Below are 26,054 nucleotides of genomic sequence, written 5' to 3' on the forward strand. Positions count from 1 at the left end.
GCACATTTACACAGACATTCTCTTTGTAGCTACAGTAACAGACAAAGATCACAGTTTAATCTTTACTGAAAATATTTAGGTAACATGTTGAACAAACAGAAACAAACATATAATTTTACTTAAAAATATGAGTTTTTGCCTTTGTGATGGCGTAAATAAAGTTCAAAATCATCTCAAAATTGGTTGATTTGTGTCATTTTTATATCAGTATTTAATGGTAGCACTATTTACCCCTAGAGCACTCAATTTACCCCATCTCCATGCTCATTTTACCCCACCTTGGGTTAAGTTGTGCCATAGGACTAACTTTTTTTGATGGGTCATTGTTTTAAAACCATAATGATAAGATAACTTGTTTTAATTTCCATGGGTACACAACAACCTGAGGTATATATAGTAACTATTATTTAAAACAAATACATTTTTGTTTTGCAGTAAAATCATCAAATGTAAAAAGTGGCTCATGTTACCCTACGTGCATTATGTCAGACACACAAGTCACACACAAGCTACACACCCACAAAGTTTACACACACCCACATGCTGTATGTGGGTTGTGTAGCTGCCTCTGACATAAATTTGTGAATTAAATGAACCCAGTGAAAAAGTAAATAGCCTCCAGCATTAGGGGCTGGATTTGATGCCAGCTGTGTAAATGGAGTCTTTCACAATAATAAATCATTAACCTTTTAGTCGGCAAGCTTGATATCTGCTCAAGGCTCCAAAATCTGACTCTGGCCAAGACGAGAAGCAAAATAGCTCTGTTTATTTCAATGAAATGCCATTTTCACTCTATAGCATTTTGTTGTGTTGCGCAGCAGGGAAGCTGGAGTGCATCCTGCTCTCAGGCCAGATAACATTCGCACTTCCCACTGCTGAATGAGAAGGTGGGGAATCAAGCAGCAAGAAGACAAAAAGAACACGCAGCTCCTCTTCGCGAGACACAGTGGAAACAGGACGTATTTTCCACCTAGCACATCTCTTAAATGTAGACAAATGCGGAGTCATCAGGAGCAGCCAAGCAGGGCATGGCTTTAAGCAGTGAGTAGTGAGCCTATAAACTTTTAACTTATGGTGATTTTAATGGGCTTGATAGAAACTGAACAGGTTGGCTTGTTTATGTGTTTGTCCAGGACTCCTGCTGCTCTGTATGGTAGCCTCTGAGGTGTGGGATGCCGAGACTAAGCCCATAGACTTTGTGTGTAATAGAGTCGCTAGGAGGGCTTTGAATGTTGTGGCAGAGATGCAGAGTGCACTGGTGAGGATATGACTGTCTCTGTGCAGTGGATAGACACATTTTCTCCACATTTCTGTGTCTCTCTTCCTCCTGTTGGGATGATGTATCGCATCCTCCCGCAGCCGTGTGTACTCATCCGTCAGTCTGTCTCTCTGTTGTCCACCTGTTTGTCTGGTTTCGATCACCTGCGTCTTCCATGTCTTCTCCCTGGCAGAAGGATTGCAACGGCTCGATGACCCTCTCCACACCGGTCCAGCTACCCTGCACTGAGCTTCATGTAGCATCTTGGGAAAACAAATCAGTATGTTGGCACATGTATGAATCCAAAATCCTCAACCATAGATTTCTTATGTACCTTATGTTGATTTTACTTGTTTATTATGTGTGATTTCTTCAAAAAACAGATTTATTTGCCTTTATTTATTTACTTATTTTTTGTATGTGTCTGTATGTGTTACTACAGCACCAGGAGAAGAGAGGAGACATAGGTGCATCCCTGAGGCTTCTTGTTGAAGGTGTGAAGGTTGTGAGGGCTCTCAGCCAGGCAGGATGTGGCGCTGTGCTGCTGCAGAGACTGGAGCACAACATCAACAACTATCTGCTCATTCTCACACACCTTCAGCTGAGTGTAAGAGGCCATCACTGTGACAAAACTGCATGCAAACAAGTGCACCAGCACAATCAGTAAGCACTTATTCTGTGGTTTGCTGGTCAAAAGACATGTTTCTAGGTTACATATCAATGAAATAATGTTGGAACAACTTTTTTTTATGTAACCTCAACTTTCAGGGAACTTTTAGTTTTGTTTTTAATCATGGCATCTAGATGCCTTTTGACCTGCAACTCACTAAATCAACACTACACACTTACATCACAACAAAGGAAGCCAAGTAAAATTCAACATCAGTGTGTTGATAAAAATTGAGTGGAGACGTTGATGGGCTTCTCTCTCTGGTCTGCATCTGATTAAGAAGCATTATCAGTTTCCTCTGGTTTGGAAATATCCTGGTTTCTCATAAATCCATTGCTTTCTGGAATATCTGTGCTTGGGGAGTGACAATGTTATGTTGTGTGACTGCAAGCCTTCCTTCCTCAGGACAAGAAGAAGATAGGAGTGCATACTTTCCAAATGAGACAGTTGTTCTCGAAAGTTGCACAAGTGCACGATCAATGTCCTCTAATCTGTGTTTTACATAATATCCTCAAATTGAGGAAGTTAATTTGTGGATCCAGTAGGCAAGAATCATTTCTTTGACTACAGGAAATGGTTGAATTGCCAGTATCTGTGATTTGTTTTTAAAACCCCTTTCATTATTGCATTTTCTGTGTGGACCAGCAGGGGCCAGTGGAGACTCCAGTATTGTCTTGTGTTCCTGGGAGCACCCAGAGTCTGAGCACAGTCTTGCTCAACTACAACCGACTGATCTCAGGCAAACTAGAGCGGTTCATGATTACCCTGGAAGACAGATGCACTCCCCAGTGACAAAAGGATAACTTCTGTGGACCAAATGTTCTTCACAAACGGAGGGCTGAGTGCAACTTCACAGTTCAAACAGCAGGAGTGATCTGGATTTTCTCTTCTTCAAAAGCAGATATACACCCTTCTCTGCGGATGCAAATGAAAGAGTGAAATGAAAGACAGCAATATGTTTGCAGCGATGAACATCATGGATAAAAAAATGTATAATGGGAATGCAGTTGCATATCAAGATGCATACAATGGGGGATGATTTGAATTAAGCAGTAAGCCAAAAAATACAAGCCTACAATGTACTAAAAGGTCATTTTCTTTTTTTCGTAGCTTACAGGCAGCTTCTCCGTGTACCCACTGTGACTGGATATAAAGCTTCTGTCTTGTGCTGAGTTATTGTATAAACCCTCAGAGGTTGTTGTACTGCACTGATCACCTGGCCAGAAAAGAAAAGTCCTCTAGGTCTTCTGGATTCATGTTTTCATGCCAGATTTATTTTTACTCCTTTGCTTTGCTCCAATACTGATTATCAAAATTTGCCAGGAAGTCTTTGCACATGTGCTAAATTACTTGCATATGCATTTAAAAGACACCTAAGCCTAATGAAGAATAATGGAGACTGGAAAGTATTGATAGACCAAATTTCTGGTATGAATGAATTATTTAAGGAGAGTTTATTCTCATTGCACTTCTAATTTCAGTTTACATTTTTATTTTAAAGATTATGATTTGCTGTAAATACGTGCATGTTCCTCTGTGTTGCCTGTCTATAGAAAATGTATTTTATGTTTCTTTGTGAATGTCTGTATGTAAATATCCAGATTTTACACCAAAGAGGACAATTTTGCTAAACTTTAGCCTTATATTAATAAGAATGATGTGTATGATACAAAATGCTTATTCAACTAATAATATTCAATATAATATTCAACAAACCGTCTGTTTTTTAAGCGATTTGTTTATTTACTAATTTGTTAATAAAGGTTTTTTTTTTTTTTTTTTTTTTAATAAGGTTAGTTTTTTTGTTGCTGTTTGTCAACAACGTTGCATCCATGGTCGACAAATATTTTTAAAAAATTGACAATGAATTAATAAAGGTGAAACTGTACCTGATTGGATGAACCAATTACAGGAAACAACGTCATTTTCTCCCCAATTCATTAGCAAACCATCATTACCTGCAGCAGCAGCAGCAGCAGGTGAACTGGGCTAGTGACTGCAGCACGTCACCATAGTTACATAGAAGATGTTACTGACGCGGACGTCGTAGCTGAGCACGTGCGAGGTAAATTGGTTCTTTTCAGTTGGCACCAGTGAGGCGCAGCAACCGTTAATTACCGTTAACTTAACCGCCATGTCAGAAAAAGCTCCTCTTCTACATTATCGACTCACCGCCAGCGCCAGTCCGGAGCCGAAAGATGTGCCCAAATCGAACCGGACCATGGTGGGCAGAGACGGCCGACAGTCCAATGACAAGACCGCCCGAAAGCTCGGAGTGGTTTTTGGAGTTGTTATCCCAACTTTACTGTCCATGTTTAGCGTCGTTGTGTTCCTGCGAATTGGTGAGTAGAAGGGAGTAATGGTAAGCTTTTACTTAAAATACAAAATTATACACAAATAAGATAAGTTTAGGCTTTTGATCTAAAGAGAACTGGTTCTTTCAGTCAATTTGCCCCAGGTTGGTGGAAGGGTTGATGCTGACGGTTTAGTTACCATTTGGGGCAGACTAAGCCCCAGTTAGCTAACATAAGTCTTTATAAAGTACAACGTTATCTTAAAGGTTTTCACTTAAATAGTTTGTACTTATTCAAACTTTTCCCTTTTCAAGGACTGCATCTAACAATTACCCCCCTATTGATTAGTCTGTTGATTGATTTAATTGATTAATCAATCAGCAAAATGTTGCAAAATTGTAAAAAAAAAAAAAAAAACAACAATGGCCATCACAGTTTTCCAGAGCCCAAGGGGACATCTTGACAGACTTGTTGTCAATTTTCTGTTGGATGACTAATCAATAAATTGTTTCAGCACTTATTTTTCACATTATTTTTGTTTATTAATATAAACAATTAAAAAAATAGTTGAAAAATGTTTTTATTGAGTCTTTTTTAAAATGATCCCTGAGGTAATTACTAGGATAGCCCTCATTATGATTTTATCCTATTTCTTGCAGGATTTGTTGTAGGTCAAGCAGGGCTATACCAGTCCATCGCCATGTTCCTGGTAGCCTACTTAATCATCACCATGACTGTTCTTTCTGTCTGTGCCATCTCCACCAACGGGGCTTTAGACGCTGGAGGTGCCTACTGTATCCTTTACATTTGAAGCAGAGTTAAGCTGTAGCCAAACACCATAGATGGATGTGTCCCTACTCTCAACCTCTCTACTTATTTACTATTCACCAATAACAAAGGTTCCCTCTTGGTCTGACCCTGACTAGTGGTTGATCTGAAACCCTCTTTATTTAGGTGAGATAATGTGTCCTGTTGGCCAGTCGCTGTCCAGTTGGTTTACATTTACAAATGTGGAGTCAGAAATTCCTCAACTTAAACCCTTAGACATGATCAGTCGAGCCCTGGGTCCAGAATTTGGTGGCAGCATTGGCATCATGTTTTTCTTTGCCAATGTGTGCGGCAGTGCGCTCTACGTTTTGGGCCTGGTTGAAGCTATCATGTCTGCCTTTGGTGTCCCAGAAGGTAGGTTGTAATAGCCACACACTGTGAGGATTTGGGGGGGGGGGGGGTATATTAACTAACCCTCATTGTCTGTCCATCTTTAGAGGGTGTAGGAGCGGTTGCAGGTCTCCATCAGGTGTTGCCTTCAGGATACTGGTGGTCTCTGCTTTATGGCACTGTCCTGCTCTTCTTGTGTTTCATTGTCTGCTTGGTAAGGCTCAACACTTTTTTAAAATTATGATACATTCAGTCAGCCAGTATATTAACTACAGTAAAGGCCCATGGGGTGATTAGAAGTTGACCCTCTTCAGAACATGATTGTGCTTAGCAAATTTAATTTTGAGAGAGATCATGAGTATACGATTGCCTTTTTTGCTTCAGTGTGCCACAAGAGGAAAAAGTTAATGTAGTTGTTGAACTATTATGTGTACAAGTGTAACATTTGGCCTGACAATGGTGCTAATGGAAAAGGGGTCACCATAAACATTACAGTTCATCCATTCTGGACTGTTAATATCCACGAGCTCTGGTTTTCAAGATGTCTTGTTTTGGACCAAATTGACAGTCAAGAGAAATGTGCACTTGGCAGTGGTGCTCTAGGGGACAGGTCAGTCATCATCATCATCATCAATCAACCTCTGAGGACCATGCATATCCAAAACAAATTTTATGGCAATCTAGCAACTACTTTTTTTTTTTATATATATATATCTTGCTCTGGACCATGAAATTGGATGGATGAATAAACTCACTATGAACTGACTGAAAGCGCTGACTTCAGACCCTGTTGCCAATGAGAAAGAAACAAACTTGCATATTATATGTGAATAATTCTCAATTGAGTTGATTTATCATTACAGATAGGAGCCCATATCTATGCCAAAGCCACTTTTATCATCTTCATCATAGTCACGACTGTCCTGACTTCCATCTTCATCAGTTTCTTCATTGTGGGGCCCATGGCGGTGACTCTGTCAGATACTTCTGTTCTCAATAGTACTGGTCTGACCACTGCCAATTATACTGGCCTCCAGCTCCACACCTTGGAGGGCAACTTGATGCGTAAGTGTTACATTGCCACAGGCATTGATGAACTAAAATCAGTTTAAACAATGATGGACCTGCAGAAAAAATCATTGTAATATTGGCTCTGATTTGTTAGTTCAGGACTTTTATCTATTCAAACAAAATGGGGAAAAAAATGAATTATTGGTCCCATATGCTGAAGATCCCTATTGATTGTATAAGTTATCACTGACGTGTATGAATGATGCCTCCTGTCATCCCTCCTAGCCAATTACACCATAGACTACACCACTGGTACCATGATGAGTTTTGCCACAGTGTTTGCTGTCATGTTCAACGGCTGTACTGGAATCATGGCAGGCTCCAACATGTCAGGTAAGATGGTTTTAGAATAACTTGAATAAATATATTGTTAAGGGGCAAACAAAGGGTCTTTTTTTTTCTAGCTATCTGTCACTTCATGATGGGAAAAACCCACAGCTTTGTTCCAATTCAGGGGCTGGATCCTACAACACTCACAAAACAAGCAGCTCATGAAAGTGGACCTTCAGGGGACCCAAAGGCCTAGCTGATTATGCACCTTCTCCCCAAATCAGATAGTCAAGCCTCATAGAGTCCAAAGCTAAGGGTGCATTCATGTAAAGTACTAACATTAAACTTGGATAAACTTGGTTTATCACCAAGAAGTTATCCTTAAACAGCCGACCTACCATCTGTAAACTGAGACATGTTTCATGATAACTAGAGCTGCAACGATTAGTAGACTAATGGATTAGTTGCCAACTATTAAATTAATTGGTAACTATTCATAGTGACTTGATGTCGACAAAACAAAAAAAAACCTAAGCCACAATGAGGGGCTGTTATCGAGATATGTAATTGACGTGTCGTCATGCGGCTGCTCCATGTAGTAAATCAAACATCTGCGGACTTGCGCTTAAGATGTGTTTATTTACCACCGTGTAACAATAAAGAATTTGCTATACACACACTTACATCTATAACTTGCATTAAAACAAACAAAAAAGGCTTAAAGATTAGCCTCTAAACAGCGGTCATAAAACTGTATGCTTCTCCCAGTAAGCAGCACACCTGAGGAGTAATTGCCTCTTCTTCTACATATGCATTTCCATATGCTGCTGTCCAATACGCCACCTACTGTGGCAACCAGGGAATGACCTTAACACACACATAGATACAAATGGCTCTAACACTATTTTGATGATCGATTAATCGTTTTGAGTCGTTTTTGAAGAAAATAGTCCAACTCTCTGATTCCAGTTTCTCAAATGTGATTTATTTTCTGGTTTCTTCAGTCCTGTGGTTTAGTTCTATGATAGTAAACTAAATATATTTGGGTTGTGGACTGTTGGTTGGGACAAAAGAGGACATTTGAAGATGTCATCTTGAGCTTTGGGAAATAGTGATTGACATTTTCAGACATTTTTTTGACCAAACAACTTATTTATTAATAGAAAAAATAATTGACAGATTAATTGATAATGAAAATAATTGTTAGTTGCAGCCCTAATAATAATCCAAGTTTACATTAAGAAGTTAAGATGACAACTGAGAAATGACAGCCTTTGATTAACTGCACCTTGCATCTTTACACCTTGTGGTAGTGTTTTTTTCTACCTTGTGTGATTATATTTACCAGTGACTTGAGACCACAGATAAAAACAAGTGTAGAAATGTGGACTTTGGTGGATCCAACCCCAGATTTTAATACACGCTTTGTGTGTACACATCTGGGAAGGCTGAACTTTGACAGATCATTAATCTCTTCATTGAGGCCAATATATCTGCTTTTATTTAAGAGGAAACTTCTGTGATGTGCTCTCCAGGTGACCTGAAAAACCCCAGCTATTCCATACCGAGAGGAACCCTGGCAGCTGTTCTTATAACTTTCATCACATACAATCTGCTAAGTCTGCTGGCTGCATCGTCCTGTGACCGGTTAGAGACACACACACACACACACAATCAGTCAAACATATTTGTCTTTGTACTGCCACAAATGTGCTGAAATATAAAACAAAAGTGTCTATAAATGTCATAGTGTCTGAGCATTCAGTAATTGGTTTCAAAGACTGATTGGTAGAAAAACTGCCCATGTCACTTAAATATTTACTTGAGGATTTTTCTACATAAATTGTTGCATTAAAGCACTTTTGCTTGTGCCTGTTTAACAGTTTTTTTTTCAGAGATTTGTTTTGGTTTGTACACATGTCAAGTGATTTTAAAAAAAAAATGCCGTATCATTACCATAGTTAATGTGTTGAAGAGAGAAAATATCTGTTATATTTGACATTTATGACCTATTTTATACTTACTTATCCATCATCCTTAGTCACCTTCTTCAAAGAGACTACAGTTTCCTGGGAGATATCAATATATGGCCGCCCATGGTGACAATTGGTATTTACTCCTCTACCGTATCTGCTGCTATGAGTAACCTGATAGGAGCCTCCAGGATCCTGTATGCCCTGTCCAAAGACAACCTGTTTGGTGAGATCCTTGAAAAACATGTCCTGCTATCCAGAGTTTGCAATTTGTATTGTAATGTTTTAGAATTGCATACAAATGAAAAGCAAATTATTAAATGTTAATTGGCAGAGAGGAGTTTTAGATGATGTGGCTTCTGACCATTTTTGTAGAGAGGAGGATTTAATTACTGATCTAGATTGTTTAGGTGATGATCACTGCTAAATAGTTGATCCAGAATATACGAAAGCATATCCAACTCCAGCTGGTCTTCTATAAAGCTGAGTCAACATTTTAACAATCAGCCATCTGTTGAAATAGGCCTCCATCTCAAATGTGATAAATTGAAACTTGTTATTAATTTCATCATATCTTGTTTTCCTAGCAGAGGCACGTAAATTTGGACAGCATCGTTTGATGGCAGATGGCTTTTAGTGTTGACTTTCTCAGGAGGAAAAAAAAAAAGTCCTCATTGTGTGTGTGGCTTAAGCACCAGTGCAGAATGACTCAGTTGTTTGATTTAGGACCATGAGCAGTAAGGACTGCTGACTTTGACTGACTTTGATAATCAATGTTTCCCCTATAATTGTACAGGCCTGGTTGGCCACTGGGCCAATGAGAACCCCTACCAGGTCAAAAAAAACTTTTTTTGAATGCCAAAAATAACTTCATTTTGAAATCAATAATTATATGTGTTTGGGAGTCTCTGTGCGACACTGAACCAAATCGTGAGTCTACCTCTGTGTCGTTGCCTGGAAAACTCTTGATGTGATGCGAGTGCCACTGCTATCACAGTCCCTTTAAATTACTGCAGTGCAAGAGTGTATGGGATGCAGGTTGGCTAACGTGAGCAAACAAATATATTAACGTTTTTTTTCCAGAACTCAGGCAAAAATACAGATGGGGAAGAAGGGAGAGGGACAGCTTATTTTTATGCAATAAATGCAGCTTATTAAGTCGTCCTATCCCTGTGACCACTCTGTTTTAAGTCTTGAACATACTGAGTAAACAGAAAATTTGAATGCAAATATAAATTGCAGACTGCCTGCTGCGCCACCTGACCGAAGCCAACCGCACGAATATGCCATGCTGTGTGTCTTGTCCCTTCAGGGGTTTTTCGGTGCGTACCACCAGGCCTGAAAAAAATTCTAGGGGAAACACTGTTGATAATGTTTTAAACCTCCACAGGTGGTGTTCTGGCTCTGGCGAGGAAAACATCTCGTAGTGGGAACCCCTGGGCCTCAGTGCTTGTCTCCTGGTTGTTTGTGCAGGTACAACATTACATTGTATACAAGGAGTGATTAGCTTCACAATGTTTTCAGAGTAGCTATGCTTTAGCTGCATCCCAATCCTTCCCTTTACCCTAATCTTCTGGCTTTCCCCTTCATATTACTTTTTCACATTTAACGTCAATGCGGTCAAAATTTAGCCTCTCTCCGTTACACGCTGATGGCTACCCAGAGCTACGGCTACCAAATAGCTGAAAAATTAATAGTAAAGAAAAGTAATGCAACATTTAACTGGATGTTAACCAACAAAATAAGAAAAAGTATGAGCCTCTACATCTTCATTGTTGGGTTTTATACGTAGTCGTTCTGTTCTCTGCTTCTAATGTGTAGGAGCAAGGGGCGTCCGTTTCGGTAGTAAAGAAGACAAAGGGGACAAAGCTGCAGTCTGAACATTGCTGCTTTAACTTATCCACAAATGGAGGAATTGCATCACTTTTGATATTGGATATACCCACTGCTTGTTTTTTTACGCACTAGAGATGGTGGTGAGGCAACATGCGGTATTGTGGTTTAGTGCAAAAAACCAAAATCTTGTGCATCTTCGTGCTTGGCTATGGATTGACTGAAGGGCATTAAAGGCTTGAATTGCTTTGCTAGGGAGACAGAGCAGGGGCTTATTAGTTAATACTTATTAGCTAGCTAGCAAGGTTTATTACTTCTATATGTCTTATATTTCTTTAGCAAAATTGTGGACTGTAGCTTTAATTTCCAGTATAGCAGTAATTTTAACCAGTTAAGTGTTTATCATCATTGTTCATATTGTGGTTCAGTGACACTACCCATGGGTTCAAAGCTACTCATGTAGTCTACATATGGGGAGCTTTAATTTTTTTATACATGGTTCTGAAGTTAGACCATGTTATTAAGGTTATTTTGATTTATACAATTCACATAAATTAATATTTTGTAACACAAGGAATTGTGCAAAAAAAGGTGTCCAAGCTTTTGCATAAAACTGTTTAATGTAACTTGTAATGTTTTTAGAATGGACTGAAATGAAAACTTGAATAACAGGTTTCTCTTTGTTCTTTACATTTCTGTACTAGAACTATATTTACAAAAAAGAAAGAAAAAATCCTAGGAGGTCATTATGTCAATATTCCTGCAGTTGAGGGTTTGCCAACCTTTGTTTTTATTATACAGCTTTTCTTCAAGAGGTGTTTTGGATGTAGGGCTAGGTCTAATTAATGCTCTTTCCTTCTGCCACTAGGTGGTGCTGTTTGCTGGTAAATTGAACACTATTGCTGGTATTGTAACTATCTTTTTCTTGTTGGTCTATGCTGCTGTAAACCTGGCCTGCTTGGCTCTGGAATGGGCCTCTGCACCAAACTTCAGGTACAGTACAGCATGTTGCAGTGAGTTAAGTTAACTGTTCTTAATTTATTTGCACAATCGTGGTTGTAAAGGCCATTTTAATTCTATATTCTGTCTTGTTTTCTTTTTTGTATTATTTAGACCCTCATTCCGTTGTTTTACATGGCACACCTGCACATTGGGCATTCTTGGCTGCCTGGTCATGATGTTCCTGATCAATGCCATTTATGCCTTTGCCAGCATAGCATTTATGCTACTGCTCTTGATGCTTATTCACTACCTTGGTCCCATCAGCAACTGGGGCTACATCAGCCAGGCTCTCATTTTCCATCAGGTACATAGACATGCACACTCACACCATTTTTCTCACCTAAATCATCAGTGTAACATAAATACGAATGAATTACTTCATTGTCACTTCTATCTTTTTAACCCCATTGTTCTTCAATCAGGTGCGTAAGTACCTCTTGATGTTGGATGTGCGTAAGGACCATGTAAAGTTCTGGAGGCCCCAGGTGCTGCTAATGGTGGCAAACCCTCGCAGCTGTATAGGCCTAATGACCTTCATTAATGACCTGAAGAAGAGTGGCCTTTATGTACTAGGACATGTAAAACTGGGTTTATTAGGTAAGGGACTTTACCCAAAATTCGAGTATTTACTGTAAATGTCTATTTAAAAGTTGAAAGTTTTGGCTTTAATTACATTTGAAAAGCTGCCACGGTCATCTTTAATTCATGTTAGTTACAATGGATTCCTAAAGTGATTTATTTTCACAGTGGGGGGAAAAGTATCACAATGTCATAGACATGTTTTAAACACTTCTTGCAATGTAAGCCACATCTCTGCTGTCCAACTGTGTATATTCAGTAAAAAAAAAACAGAAAACATTGTGTATATTCAGTGTATTGCAAACAGTCATATTCTAACAAAAAGACTGCTAGATACACTGCTTACAGGGAGCTGCTTACATTTGTATATAAAAGAACATCAAACAAGCACGTTTCCCTTTGAAGGCATTAGATGGTTCTCTTTTCCAGAAGAATGTCTGGACCCATATTTAACGAGCATCTCAGAATCACTGCGGGGAATTGCGCTGACGGTGATTTTAGGATTAAAAACACCTGATCTCAGAGTAGGATGAGAGTTATTTATGAAGTTTCCTGCACTTACTTTCAGCAAAGAGAGTAATTCTTTTGATAAAGTGTGATGTTGCTGTTTTATGGCTCTCAGAGGAGTGAAGTTGAAATTATGATGATGTTAGACTGGTAAAATTTGAATAACAGGAAATAGCACCACTTTTTATAAGCTTTTTATGTTTATAAGGACATAACTTGGATAACTCACGCAGCAAATTAAAACTTTATGTAATTAAAAACTTTTTTTTTTTTTTTTAAATTAAAACTAATATTTACAAATGCTATCTATATTGTAGACTGGATATAAACATTGGCAAGCCACTTGTGAGGTTTAAAAATGTTTAAAAAATATGTATAATTTGCTGTGTGACATTTATCCTATCCAGTCCAACCATAGTTTTACAATGCCTGTAATGGTGCCACAGACACATGCAGTGATGATGATGAAAAGCAGCCAGAGGATTTTGTCAGCTCTCAGTGACTCCGTTTACATGCACACTAATATTCCACTTTTATTTCGACTATGACAATATTCTGAATTTGATACAGGTCATGTAAACAGCACATTCCGTTTGGATTTTCCGAATTAGGCCTTATCTGAATGTAGCATTTTCTGATTAAGGCATGTGGGATGTGCTGATATTATTCGGGTTTTAGGAGCATTCTTTGGACATTTATACAGTGCATACGGAATATGTGTCTCAATCGGGCCTTTTACCACAGTTTTCGACACATGGCCATCTTGCCTGTTTACCCTTGCGCAGACAAAATGAAATATGCTGGAGCAGGAAACCAAAGAGTGGAAAGCTGTTCAGGGCGGGCTGGAGAAAAAGATTGTGCCTTCTCCACAACAGGGATGGAGGGGATTAGTTATTATCCTGACATGCAGCCATGGACTGACGACTCAATGTGATGCACCAAAAACACTCAACAGTGTAGTGAACATCATGTGACAATCTAGGTACTTGATGTGCCTCTAATTATAAATTTATAATATCAGTCATATCAATATCACTTATAAATATCTCTGCATGTAAGTGGGAATATTAGTTGAATATTTATTTTCATTTGCCTTTTTAACAGCTTAGTAGGAATATTGTCTTTTGGATAAGGGCAAAAACTTGAATATTTTGTGCATGTAAATGTAGTCACTGAGGACCCTTGTGTACAATATCTTTATGAGGTATTGTAAGAACAATCAAAAACTGCCAGTCAGTCTAAAAAATTATTAGTTTTTTGGAATTTTGAAAAAATGGAAAACCTCACCCTGAGCGCAGTCTCCTGGCATCTCCTAACAGGTTAGCACATCTCTGGAGTTCTCCTTAATATTGGCTAAGACAGGAGTGATTTCCTCAAATAAAATAGTTGTTAAAATGCATTTCCTCCTACAGGGAGGAAAATTTTAGACCAGTAAGCAGTGATTTCCTAATCTGAGACGCTTGATGAATATAGGCCTTAATGTCTGTCATTACACATTTGACTTTTTCTGTCTGTGTGTTTGATTCTGCAGATGGGTTGCCCTCTGATCCTTTGCAGAGCCGTTATGACTCCTGGCTCTCTTTGGTGGACCATCTAAACATTAAGGCATTTGTCAACCTTACCCTGGCCAACACTGTCCGACACGGAGTTCAGAACCTGCTTTTCATCACAGGCTTTGGTAGGCAAGTTTCCCTCATGCTGTTATTTTCCATCGTTGAACTATGAGTCTCTAAACAAGACTGTTCTTGACTAACTCACTCACTTCCCACATTTGTTTATATGTAGGTGGAATGAGGCCAAACACCCTTGTCTTGGGTTTCTATGATGACTGTACCCCTGAAGACCACCTTCAAGGCAAAATTCTCCTGTCTACAGGCCATGGCTTGGATGCATTCTGTCCAACCACAGACCTGAGTGAACAACGGTCCCCCTTCTTCCCCAATGTGCGGGGTGCTGAGGGAGCCAAAGACTTTCAGGAAGAGGAATATGTGTCAGTAATTGCTGATGCCATAAAAATGGGCAAGAATGTGACACTGGCCCGTTACTTCAACCAGTTCAACCGGGAAGAGGTCATAGGTTCAGGAAGAAAGACTGGCGTCCACCGAAACATGACAGGGCCATTTATTGATGTATGGCCTCTGAATCTGCTTCGACCAGACAGCCGTGGCTATGTCGACACCTGCTCACTGTTCCTGCTGCAGCTGGCCTGTGTACTTCATGAAACCCGTGCTTGGAACCAGGCAAGACTACGCCTCTTCCTGTGTGTGGAGGCTGGTTGCAGTCTGCAAGAAGAGGAGCAGACGAAGCTGCGGGTGATGCTAAAGGAGCTAAGAATCTCTGCTCAGGTGCAGATGGTAGCTTGGGACCAGGTGGTGGCGCTGCACTGGCAGAGACAAGGAAAGCAGACAGAAGAACGGTCTGCACAGGATGAAGAGAGGAGGGAGAGTCAAGAGGTGGAGGATGCTGAAAAGGAAGATGGTCTACAAAAGTTCCCCAACAATGCTGCTCAGCTGACAGATGAATATATCTATGCTGTCAACAATCTGATTCGCCAACATGGAGCCCCGCAGCCTGCTGTGCGTTTCCTGTATTTGCCACGCCCACCAGCAGACACATACCGTTACCGTGCCTACCTGCACCAGGTGGACCTGTTGAGTCGAGACCTGGGCCCGACATTGCTCATTCACGGAGTCACTCCTGTGGTCACTACTGACCTTTAGACTTTTACAATCAAATCTTAATCAACAACCCTAATCATGCATTGTTCATCCACTGTGCCTGTTGCCTCCAGTGGCTCTTATTTTTTCACTCACCTGATACTTAACAGTATCAGACCTGGGACTGATAACTGCAGCAATCCAGTTTTACACCTGAGTCAAATCCAAGTTTGGCATATACGCAGTACATGTTTCCCTTTCAATATGTTATTTAAACACTTGGGCGGGTATATTGATTTAATGACAGAGTATACTCATGTGAGATATTAAAAATGAACATTTGCGGCTGTGAAATCATCACATGGAGATGGAGCTATAGTGAAATACACATTTTGTGGGGTGAAGGGAGCAAAAGTCCTTGCAGTTCTTCCTTAGTAAAGTCAGTTAAAGGATGTTTTTAGGCCAGTGCTCTTGCTGTATACCATACCTTTTTGTTAGTAGTTTCCACATGGGTATTGAACTTTGTTTTTTTGTACATGTTAATATAAAATGTATTAAAATGAATTATTATATTACCTCAAGATTCTTTCTTATGATTTTCTGATAATTTAGCAAAGAAAGGCCTACAACCAATAAATAACTATTCATTAGACACTGATTTTACAGCAAAAGCAGTGTTTAAATCCATCTATCCAACTTGATTTATTTAAAGCTGACTGAGCCATATGTGAGTCTTACCCGTTGAGCTCCTGCAGAGGGCAATATATACCTAGTTACATGGCTGAAGTCAGTCCTCACAAGGCTGTTGGTTCAATGTAGTAATAGCGCTAATGCTGAAGTTTGATATATATTATGTTACACTTTGGGTACCTGTAGACTAATCTGTGTCACAGGTTTTCTGTATCTCCAGCTAATAGCTTTATCATCACTGATTGAGCACAAAACATTACTGATCTCATGGTTGGCTTGTTGATTTCTTGCTGCCTTGCTCGATATAATAATATTTCTATCTCAGAATAATCTTCATGTGTCCTAAATGGCATAAAATGTATTGTCAGTTTCTTTACATTGTTAATTTGTGTGTGAAGGTGCTTCTTGTTCCTCTCCATAGGAGCAGAAATGACTATGAAATTGTCTATAACCAAGGTTTCTAAGAATCAATGGTGGGGTAGGAATAAAATTTGGTGTGATCAGTGCTGATATCTTCGGGTGAACATTGGGATTAAATCACTATTTGCTGTGCACTTTTACATTCCAAACAGGAAGATATTCATCATTTAAAATATATTATGAAAGGGACATCTTGAATTATATCCCTAACAACAATTGAGTAAGCCATTCAGCATTTCATCATACCTGATGTCAAGTATATAAATGCAGATAGTATGTTATCCACAGGAACTGGTTTGCCATTTGACAAATAAAGCAACTTCTCATCTTGGCTGTTGCATTATTAGAGGTACAGTATTAGTTATGATGCACTGAAAACTACTTGAATGACGCAGTTTATCATTTGGCGCAGATTATGTGTGGTGAGCAATGGCGAGACTTTAACTTCTGACGTACAGCGAACGCCATCTGTGGCATATGTCACGTTTGGTTAGAGAAAATTCCACGAGTTTGTAGAGAAGAGTATTGACACCCGCCTACACATGACTGACAAACTGCATGTGGGAGGGAGTGTGTTCACAGATGGAGGCAGACTGGGCTCCAAGTACTATTAAAGGATACCACGCTGACAGTGAAGAAAGAAAGACGCATCTAAAATACAATGGACTGATTTTAAACAATCTACCCATTTTTAAGAAACTTTTTATGTGGTTGCAAACAACAAGAAGCACCTGTAGATACTCTTAAATTATCAGAACAGTGTTGGGTATCAGGAAGAGGATGACCCTGCCTTCCGCCTCAGCCAACAAGTGGAATGATAGAAACACTGAATCACTTCCGACCAGTGATTGGCTGTGAAAAGGAGAGTTGCTGATGTAGGAAAAGCATAATGACCTGTGAATATTAAAAACACTGTTCTCTACCTGGCTGATACTTTTGTTTTGTGAAACAGTGTTCACAGGTGCTTGTTAATTAAGGAGGATGGAAGGTGTTTTTTGTTTTTTGTTGTTTTGGTTTTTTTTTGCATTTTAGCCTTTATTGGGCAGTGGGTAGCAAAGAAGCAGACAGGAAACAAGGGGAGGGAGAGATAGGTGGGACATGCAAGAAAGGTCCCTGGCTGGAACCAAACCAGGAACATTGCAGTTATGTGGCATGCACAGTAACCATTTGGCTGTTTTGGTTTTTTTTAATCTACAATCAAAGGGATAATCTAATATATTGAATGTACACAAATGGAGCATTAGTTTTTAATCTAGACAGACTCTTGCATATCAATGATTTTGGAGTGAGAGATGAAAAAAGACAAAAAACATGGCACACATGTATCATCGTCATTAGTAACGAAATATCCGGACTTCAGTTTGAGGTGTGAAGTGGTGCTTGTAGTCCGCTGACTAATATCTTTCGTTTCCGTCTACCATATTTAGAGTGGGATCCTTACAGCATGTAGACAAGGAAACAATTCTGATCTGCATGTAATCATGAAACATCATCAGATCAGCAGGAAAAACTGAGCTGTACGAGGCATGGACATCCTGTTGTTTGCACCCAGGACCTTGCACTAAATGTGACCTTTTGAGAAGCCAAATTCTAAGCAGAACGGCAATATGAGTAAGGAGTGTATAATCTCTATGGAATTGATAAAGTTTCCTTTAATCATACATGTTCAGTATGATTCAGTCCCCAGTCCCATACTAGAAAAAGGAATTGTTTACAGGGAAGTTGATCCTAGATGTGCAGACAGCTGGTTAGTCCCTTGCAACATCACTCCAAGACAAAGAGGAGTACTAGAACACTGCTCTGACCTGCTGCTTTTTTTCTGAAATACAAACCATTTTACTGATTGTGGCTTTCTAATCTACTTTATGGCTTGACAACTCACAAAATGTTGGCAAGCAGGAAACTTTATATAGGAGTACTGACACCCACCTACATTTCACTGACAAACTGCATGTGGGAGAGAGTGTGTTCACAGATAGAGGTAGCCTGGTCTCCATGTACTATTGAGAGATAAAACGTTTACAGTCATGCAAGTAACCCAGACTTCTGTTCAAATATAATGGACGGACTACAGCATACAGCAGTCCTACACAAAGCAAAATTTTGCTTCAATCACAAATAATCCACCCATGTTTTCTCTTCAGCCATGAGTTCCAGTTTTAGGGTGATCCCTCCATGCCCACAAGATGAAGCAACTGAATCACTTCCGACGGATTGCTTGTGGGAAGGAGAGTTGCTGAATATGAAAACCATAAAGAAGTACAAAACAGTATTGAATTTTTGTTTTTTTGTTGAATGTGGAATGGATTTGCGCCCATTTGACAGAGAGTGGGCACTAATGCAAGTGACTTATCTTCAGTAAAATAGACCATTTGTCTGTGAAAATTCAAATGTCAGAAGCAACTCTGCTGGCACACATCCAAAAGACTCCATTAGCTCAAGTGGACTATATCAAATTGACAAAATCAAATATCACATATGGAGACTTACACCTTATACCTTATACCTATGGAGACTTATATCTCAACTTCACTACATCTGCTCACATTTACTTTTAAAATGCTTTTGAAAGATGTGGCCCCAAACACAGACACTTACAAGCAAACCCAAAATAAAATATAAGCTGAGAGGAGATGGAAAAGATTTTTATGGCACTTTTGTATTTTCAGGCAGACACCATCCAACTTGCAGTGTCCACCATGAATAACAGTTACATGTTTGTACATTTGCTGACAAATTATAGATTTGAGAACAAGAATGCTAATGACCTGTGTCCTTGAAAGACAATAAAACTACCAAATAATCACAGTACCAGTATGGTGGCTTGTCATTAAAAAGTGAATTCTTCTGGAAACAAAATCGAGAGCTGAAAGTTTGTGTGTGAATCAAACGTGCTGAAAGCTGCTGGCATGGAGCTGCTGGGGTGACGAGATCTTTTGACGTTTTCTGTTCTAAAAATCTATCTTGGCCCTCTAATGTGCTTTGATTTGAGATAGTTTGCTTGTCTCCCGGTTGGCTTCATTTGCTGAGTTTTTTCCACATTCACATCCCTTCTGTTCTGCTTTTATAGCCAGAAGTGATGTACTGTATGTGTGTTGTCTGTTCTGTATAATTAACGAGTGACAGAAAATTGAGTAGATCTGGATAAAGTGCTCTAATAATAATCAGTGTTTTTCACTATTGCTGGGGGAAGCTATGGTATGGCTTGGTTTGTGTGAGACATTTAGTCATTTGCCAGTATGGTATTTTTTTCACTGAACAGCATTATGTGGCTCAAACAAAAATTGCTGCAGCGAGAGAAATCAAAATTTGCTATCTTCCATTCATTTATTTGACAGAACTTCCAAAGGTACTTTCAAAATCTGTCACGTTTCCACAGCTTTCTTGGCAGGAGAGGCAGTACTGTAATGAATGTTTGTATGCAATCCACCCACATACTGTAGTTATCTCAAATAAATAACAAGGCAGGCAACGTGGCCATATAATCTTGAACTCTCTTTAAACAGATTATCCAGGTTTGAGTGTCTCCATGATGCTCAAACCTGGATTAATGTCTGTGTTTTCGTCCTGGCTGTCCTCGTGAGTGTGATGGTATCAACAATTAATGACTACTGTCAACAAGCATAATTTCAGTGTTACTTAAAATGTCCTTATCCATCAACTTTTCCTTAGTTCTATTGCCGAAAGGGCCAACTTATCATTATCTGTCTCAGTGTTTGTGTATAAGCTCTAAGGCATCTACAGTTTCTGATACACTGTTGAGCCCAATGGAAATGTAAAACAGAAAGAGTGGGAGCTGGCGGCAGTCCATCTCATAAAGCTGCTAATATCTGTAGCCCGATCTGAAACTATCCTACATCCTCTGCCTCTGCTCTCCGGAGCTCCGCATGTGACGTAGTTCAAACTGCTGTTATTGTGGAAATAGCACCACTTCATGTCAGCATGGGAGGAGGAGCACAGACTTTAGTGTCCTGTGGGAAGATACGCTTCTTTTCTCCTACTGCATGCACAAGCCTCGATATTTCAAGATATTTGTGGACACAGATTTTACCGCTAACCATATAAGTTGTCTCACCATTTACAGTATGTCAGTTTCCTCAAGAACTGAGTGATTGTGGTAATACTGATGATCATATTTGGTATCTGCCTCACTCCACTCCCTCTTACCGGGGATGCCCTGCTCTTCACAGAGGCCTTGATAACAACAAGGACTGAACTGCTGAGCTGATTTGCGTCATTCTCACACTTTAACTTTCAGGCACCAAACAAGGAAACACATACTGTATGTTGTATCATCATGTCTCATCCTGTTTTCCAACCATCAAAGGCTCTCATGGATATTATTAATCCTAGTTCAATGACATATTCGGACGCCTGCGTCACTGACTGCGTAAGAGTGGGTTAGCTGTAGGGATCTGATGCTTTCCAGTGGCACCGGAAACACTTTAATTTTTGACTGATTTTATGTTAAGTGGATGGATTTGCTAATGCTGAAGGCCATTTTTAATTCAGGATTTGCAGTAGTAGTAGTACTTGACTCTATCCAGAGGTCATGTTTCAAAGTGCATCGGTACTGATACCATGCATAATTTAATCACATTGTTTACTCGCACTTACCAACAGGAGCCTTTTTCATACATCAGTATGTATAGTTTTTATATTTCTATAAGATTTCATGACATCCAGTAAAATGTGGAACTACTTCAATATTTGAAGCAAGCAACATTCAGTTTTGTTATCGATTTTGTGTCTGCTGAACGGATTTTTGAAATTCAGCATAATTTTGTCACTTTTAATGAATGTCTCTAAATAAAACTCAAAAGCAAGCTCCAAGAAGGCAATTTCCTCACATATGCTCTTTGTCAGTGCAGAACCAAGACATGACCTCACTTTCGTTTGGCTGGATTTGTCTAAAATGAAAAAACTCTAAATGAGGCACTGAATGGATTCCCTTACTTTAGTAGCAGTAGTTCATAAAGTCTGTACTCTATGAAATGGCAAAACTTCCAGTGTATAGCCTAGTCTAACAACAACAAAACCATTACTCTAAATCAGTCTATACATCTGTCTCCTCATTTATCTATCTATTTGTACACTATCGATATATATCCATCTATTCATCCCACATTCATGTGATTACAAGAGGATGTGACTGAGATATGGGAGTCTAAACATATGTGCGTCCTACTTGTTTTTGGGGCTACACACGCTTTGCATGCTTAACTGCTTTCTCACTTTTTCTCTTTGCACTGGCTCAACCCGACAAAGAGCGCAAGGCAACCAGCACCAGTCAAGTCTGTCTGGTTCTTTTTGCCATCTGGTGCTGTATTCCTTATGTGGAAACTTGTTTTTCTGTGCAAGTAGATCACACAACAGACTCTGCTCCATCTGTGGTCCTAGATAATGCTGAGCAAAACAAAAAGGGAAGCGAAAAAACAATTTTTTTGTGAATACAAATACGAATATGAAAACTTTATTGTCCACAATATGGACATTTTTCTTCAGTTCCACCATAAGACATGTCATAAAAACATAAAAACATACATACGACATTACAATACATCATCTCAGCATACACATTCATTCACATACACATTCAAAAAAGCAAACAAACTGCAGCACAGTCAGGAGCACCATCCTTTATCCTTGTCTACTGGATCCTAGTTTCATTTATTACCTTGACAGCACTTGGGACAAAGGATTTCTTGTAGATACTTAAATTAGCTATCAGTAATCTATAACGTCTCCCTGAGGGTAAAAGTTCAGATTCAGAGAAGGCTCGTTAATAATGCTGTCAGCTTTACTTCTTAAGAATTCATCAGACGTACATACATCATACATGTTTTTTCACAATTTTCTGCAGCTTGTTCCCCCTCTCAGTGTTAAGATTACGGTACCACATAATCATGTTAAAAGATAGGATGCTTTCCACTAGACTCTTATACACAATTTCAAGAATATTTTGGCTCACCTCAAAATTGTTGAGCTTGCGTAGCGAGTGGAGGCATTGTGAACATTTTTTAAAAATGTGGTCAGTATTTTCCTTGAAGACTACTGTTGATATATGTAAAAAGGCATTTAAAACATACAGCTTTTGTCTCAGTGTTCACACAGTATTTTAGAACTAAAATGTAGACAACTAGTACTGACTCTGCAGCTTATTATTTTATATTTACTGTATGCAGTATGTTGCATGATTAAGATTTTTGTGCACCCAACAAATAAGTCAATTTTATACATTTCTGGATGACCTGCTCATACAAATCATACATGTTCAGAACTTTGACACTGGATTTTTTCCAGTTATAACAGCATGAGATATTGTCATATTTACAGATCAATGCAAATTAAACAAAATTTGCATCTTGTGATCTTTGTGAAATGATAATTTCTTTCAGCTGACTCTTTTCCATTAATCACCACCTTGTTTTGGCGTTCAGTCGATTGCAAGTCTGTGTTTCAAGCAGATGGTAAGACGGTGTCACAGCAGCACTCTGAATGTGTGATCAGAGGCCAGTATAGTGTGAGATATGCTAATTTCACAGCAGTGTGTCAGGATGGAAACAGGTATGGCTGATTGAAGGCAAGATACACTTATATTTTTGGGTCATGCTTTATACCTCCAACAGTATATGTAGAGTTTCTTCTTCTTTTGCGTCTATGAAACACATTGTAACTCTGTATGGAGCTGTATGAGGGAGGGAAGCATGGTGGCTCGGTGTTTAGCATCGTCTCCTGGATTTGAATCTGCCAGCCGGCTGAGGCTTATCCACTGTATGTGGAGATTTCATGTGTCTCACTGAGTCTTCGTGGGTTTCTTGCAGGTGAGCTGATTTTCTCACATAGTCCAGGAATGCAGTTTAATCTTAGACTCCAAATTGCCCGTGGGTGTGAGTGTGAATGTGTTCGTCTACATATGTCAGCCCTATGATAGACTGGCGACCTGTGCAGGGTATCCGCCGCCTGTTGCCTAAAGCATGCTGGGATAGGCTCCAGCCCCTCACAAGCAGGATGAATGGGTTTTGAAAAAGGATGGATGGCGGGATGAAAGGAAAGGCAATAAGATATTTGCTGATTTCATTTTAATGCATTGTGATTCTTTTATGACACACTATTAGTAACTGATGCTGAGCGATCACTATAAGACAGACATGCAAGTGGCAGAGCTTATCATTGATGTAGGCATAAAATTTATTGAAAACAGCTCTCGTTTGCTTCCTCGGGCTTGCAGTATACATTTTAGTATATAATTTGCAAAAACTGCAGTGGATGAAGCAGATTGCTCAAATACACACAGACACTCACAAACACACACACACACACACACACACACACACACACACACACACACACACACACACACACACACACACACACACACAGCCACTAGGGGGACAAAACAGACTCTGACTCTTCAGAAAAGCAGAAAAAAACAAAGCAATCCCAAACAATCAGTTGTGATAATAAATTTATTGTAAATGGACAATATAAACATTTTTTTGTCTGTATGTACTGAATGTATTATTTATTGTTGTTTTTTTTGGACATTGTCTAATTAAGATGCAAGAACTGATGTTTAAAAATGTAAAATCAGCTGTTCAACTTTAATTTTAAAAAAACTATAAGGAGAATGTAGATGAAGTAAGTAAGTTCATAAGTAAGTAAATGTGTGAATATAAATGTGCTAATCTACAGCATATCTTTAATTCATTGCATACAGCTCTGGCATGGGGCACAAAACATAACTCTTCATGTTTGGGGAGACAGGTTTTATAGTGATACCAAACTAAAATTGTTATGTTTAAACGCAATATGCATGCAACAGCACTGCAACAATGCCCAGTTAAATTTTTATGTGAGGGTGACAATAAATTAGATAACAGCTAAGATCAAAAGACTCCTTCTGTTATATCACAAGTCAAAGAACTTTTATGCTTACGCCAATGACTGCGCATCAAACAGTTTACCCACATTGGCCACACACACACACACACACACACACACTTGTATAACCGTTTAGATAACAGTCAGCCAGACCGTGCTGAGCTGCAGTGAGCCAACCACCGGCAGCGCTTCATTCACCGGCAGCTGCGTTGTAGTGATTTGCTCTTGCCCCTCTCACGCCGGTTGAAGCCGTGGGTTTCCACGTGAAAGCGGCAACATCCTTATGTAAAAGGACTGACAGCTCTAGAGACCAGTCACAGCGCGGAGCGGCCGTCAACGTAACCGCCCCTAGAGGGGCGGGGGTGCCTATTGGTTCAGAGCTCCGCGATGTAGAGACGGACGGCTCTCTGGACCAATGGGCGCAGAGCTGGAGGCGGAGCTTGGGGAGGAGCTCGAAATGAGGTCACTGCCTGAGCTGGAGATTCAGGGCAAAGTCGCGGTGTTTGTGGAAACCTGAACGAAAGACAGAGCAGTGTGTCAGACCAGCACAGCACAGGACCGACAGCATCTGCCCACACGCGATTTCTATCTGGGATTCAAATACAACGACCTTTTTAAAAACAAGGCTCTACTTCACGGAGACACGACTATCAGCATAGGATCTGTCTTTTAAAAGGTCAGTGGAGTTTTTACTTTTTGGTGGGCGAGCCGTCACATGCAGTATCGTTGTTGCTGTGTGATGAAGACGTTTTAAAAGGAGACAGATGAAGATAGCTCTTACATTAACGCTGTGTGCTTTATGTGAATATGTAAAAATACGGTATGAGCATGAAACGTGAAAGTTGCATAACTGTGTCAGTGTGAGGGTCAATCACGGTCAGTAGACTACAGTGTTTCGGTTTAACGAGTGGCCGTGTTATCTGGTGACTTGCGGCAGAATGGTTGCTCTTGGTGACCCAACAAAACAAGTAGGTGTCCTCCTAAAAGCCTTTAATTGTACTTCATCAATTTTAAATACATACTCATCTGTTTTTAGTATCTGCGCTATGTTTACTAGACGCCAGCTGCTCTGCTAATCGATATTTTTCTACACATCAGAAGTAACTTCAAGAAATGTGCATGCTTCTTGTTGGCGACACCGTTTAAATTACATAATGCAGAACAAAAAGGGCCAGACGACTATAAATATTGTGTTGAACATTCAGTTTAAGATAATTTAAGGGTTTTTAGGCTTTTCAACAGCTGCCGTCACCACGACAACCTGGGACGCATTTGGGTTGAAAGTCACCAGTTAACACGGTCACTCCTTAAATCGAAACACTGGCCTTGCCCACTTGACAGAGGTGAGGGAGTGACTTGCTTTAAATTGAAATACCAATAATGATCTGCGCTTAAGGAAACTTACTTAATGCTGCAGGGTGGTTTAAGAGCGCAATTGACAGAGATGACTATGCTGGAAATGTCACACTCACATATGGTGCATTGTAGACGTGCTTCCTGGTGTCACTGTCACATGAAAAACTCCGACATAACGCCTTACATAAAGAGTCCGCTGCAGCAGCACATGGCAGAGCTTCACATACAGCACCGATTATAGAATTTACGATACATGAGTTGCGGTTTTCCCCGAAGAGACAGTCATCATGGTGCCAAGCTTAAGTCAGGCGGTTTTTGCACTTAGTTATGATGACACAATAAAGGAAACATTTCCTCATGGAAGCGTTAATCCATTTATTCATTCATAATGTGCTTTGAGAATTGTTAACTTTGTCTATGGCAGAGGTGGGG

The 26,054-nt window shown here is 39.6% G+C and overlaps 3 protein-coding genes across 12 annotated transcripts in view; all 3 read left to right on the forward strand.

Annotated features, from left to right (window-relative positions):
- Positions 1–742: 742 nt before the first annotated feature.
- On the forward strand, positions 743–3,821 carry thpo (thrombopoietin). 4 transcript variants are annotated; one of them, XM_067605874.1, is made up of 5 exons: positions 743–1,041; positions 1,134–1,258; positions 1,452–1,538; positions 1,701–1,921; positions 2,574–3,821. In XM_067605874.1, exons 1-5 carry the CDS (start codon positions 1,029–1,031, stop codon positions 2,629–2,631), a joined length of 504 nt encoding a protein of 167 aa, XP_067461975.1. In that variant the 5' UTR covers positions 743–1,028; the 3' UTR covers positions 2,632–3,821. The 4 variants fall into 4 exon arrangements, with proteins under 4 accessions (XP_067461975.1, XP_067461976.1, XP_067461973.1 ...); XM_067605875.1 differs by having other exon boundaries at positions 746–1,041; positions 2,577–3,821; XM_067605872.1 differs by having other exon boundaries at positions 763–1,041; positions 1,701–1,865.
- An 86-nt stretch (positions 3,822–3,907) lies between these two features.
- Positions 3,908–15,847, forward strand: LOC137194206 (solute carrier family 12 member 9-like). Of its 4 annotated transcripts, none has more exons than XM_067605860.1 (14): positions 3,912–4,270; positions 4,882–5,016; positions 5,267–5,404; positions 5,488–5,594; positions 6,244–6,445; positions 6,677–6,784; positions 8,257–8,368; positions 8,763–8,920; positions 10,085–10,167; positions 11,396–11,520; positions 11,641–11,833; positions 11,952–12,126; positions 14,147–14,297; positions 14,401–14,591. In XM_067605860.1, the coding sequence occupies exons 1-14, from the start codon at positions 4,063–4,065 to the stop codon at positions 14,438–14,440; spliced, it is 1,935 nt and encodes a 644-aa protein (XP_067461961.1). In that variant the 5' UTR covers positions 3,912–4,062; the 3' UTR covers positions 14,441–14,591. The 4 variants fall into 4 exon arrangements, with proteins under 4 accessions (XP_067461964.1, XP_067461963.1, XP_067461961.1 ...); XM_067605859.1 differs by having other exon boundaries at positions 3,913–4,270; positions 14,147–14,293; positions 14,401–15,847; XM_067605862.1 differs by lacking the exons at positions 11,396–11,520; positions 14,147–14,297; positions 14,401–14,591 and having other exon boundaries at positions 3,911–4,270; positions 11,952–12,080.
- An 8,904-nt stretch (positions 15,848–24,751) lies between these two features.
- per2 (period circadian clock 2) overlaps positions 24,752–26,054 on the forward strand; it is a 34,418-nt gene continuing 33,115 nt past the window's right edge. For 2 of the 4 annotated variants that reach the window (XM_067605876.1, XM_067605879.1), the window contains exon 1: positions 24,752–24,942. The gene's annotated coding sequence lies outside the window, so the exon portion shown is untranslated. The remainder of the gene's footprint in view (positions 24,943–26,054) is intronic. The other 2 variants (XM_067605878.1, XM_067605877.1) reach the window with 1 other exon arrangement.

Source organism: Thunnus thynnus, chromosome 12 (assembly GCF_963924715.1).
Source record: "Thunnus thynnus chromosome 12, fThuThy2.1, whole genome shotgun sequence".
Taxonomy (NCBI): Eukaryota; Metazoa; Chordata; class Actinopteri; order Scombriformes; family Scombridae; genus Thunnus; species Thunnus thynnus.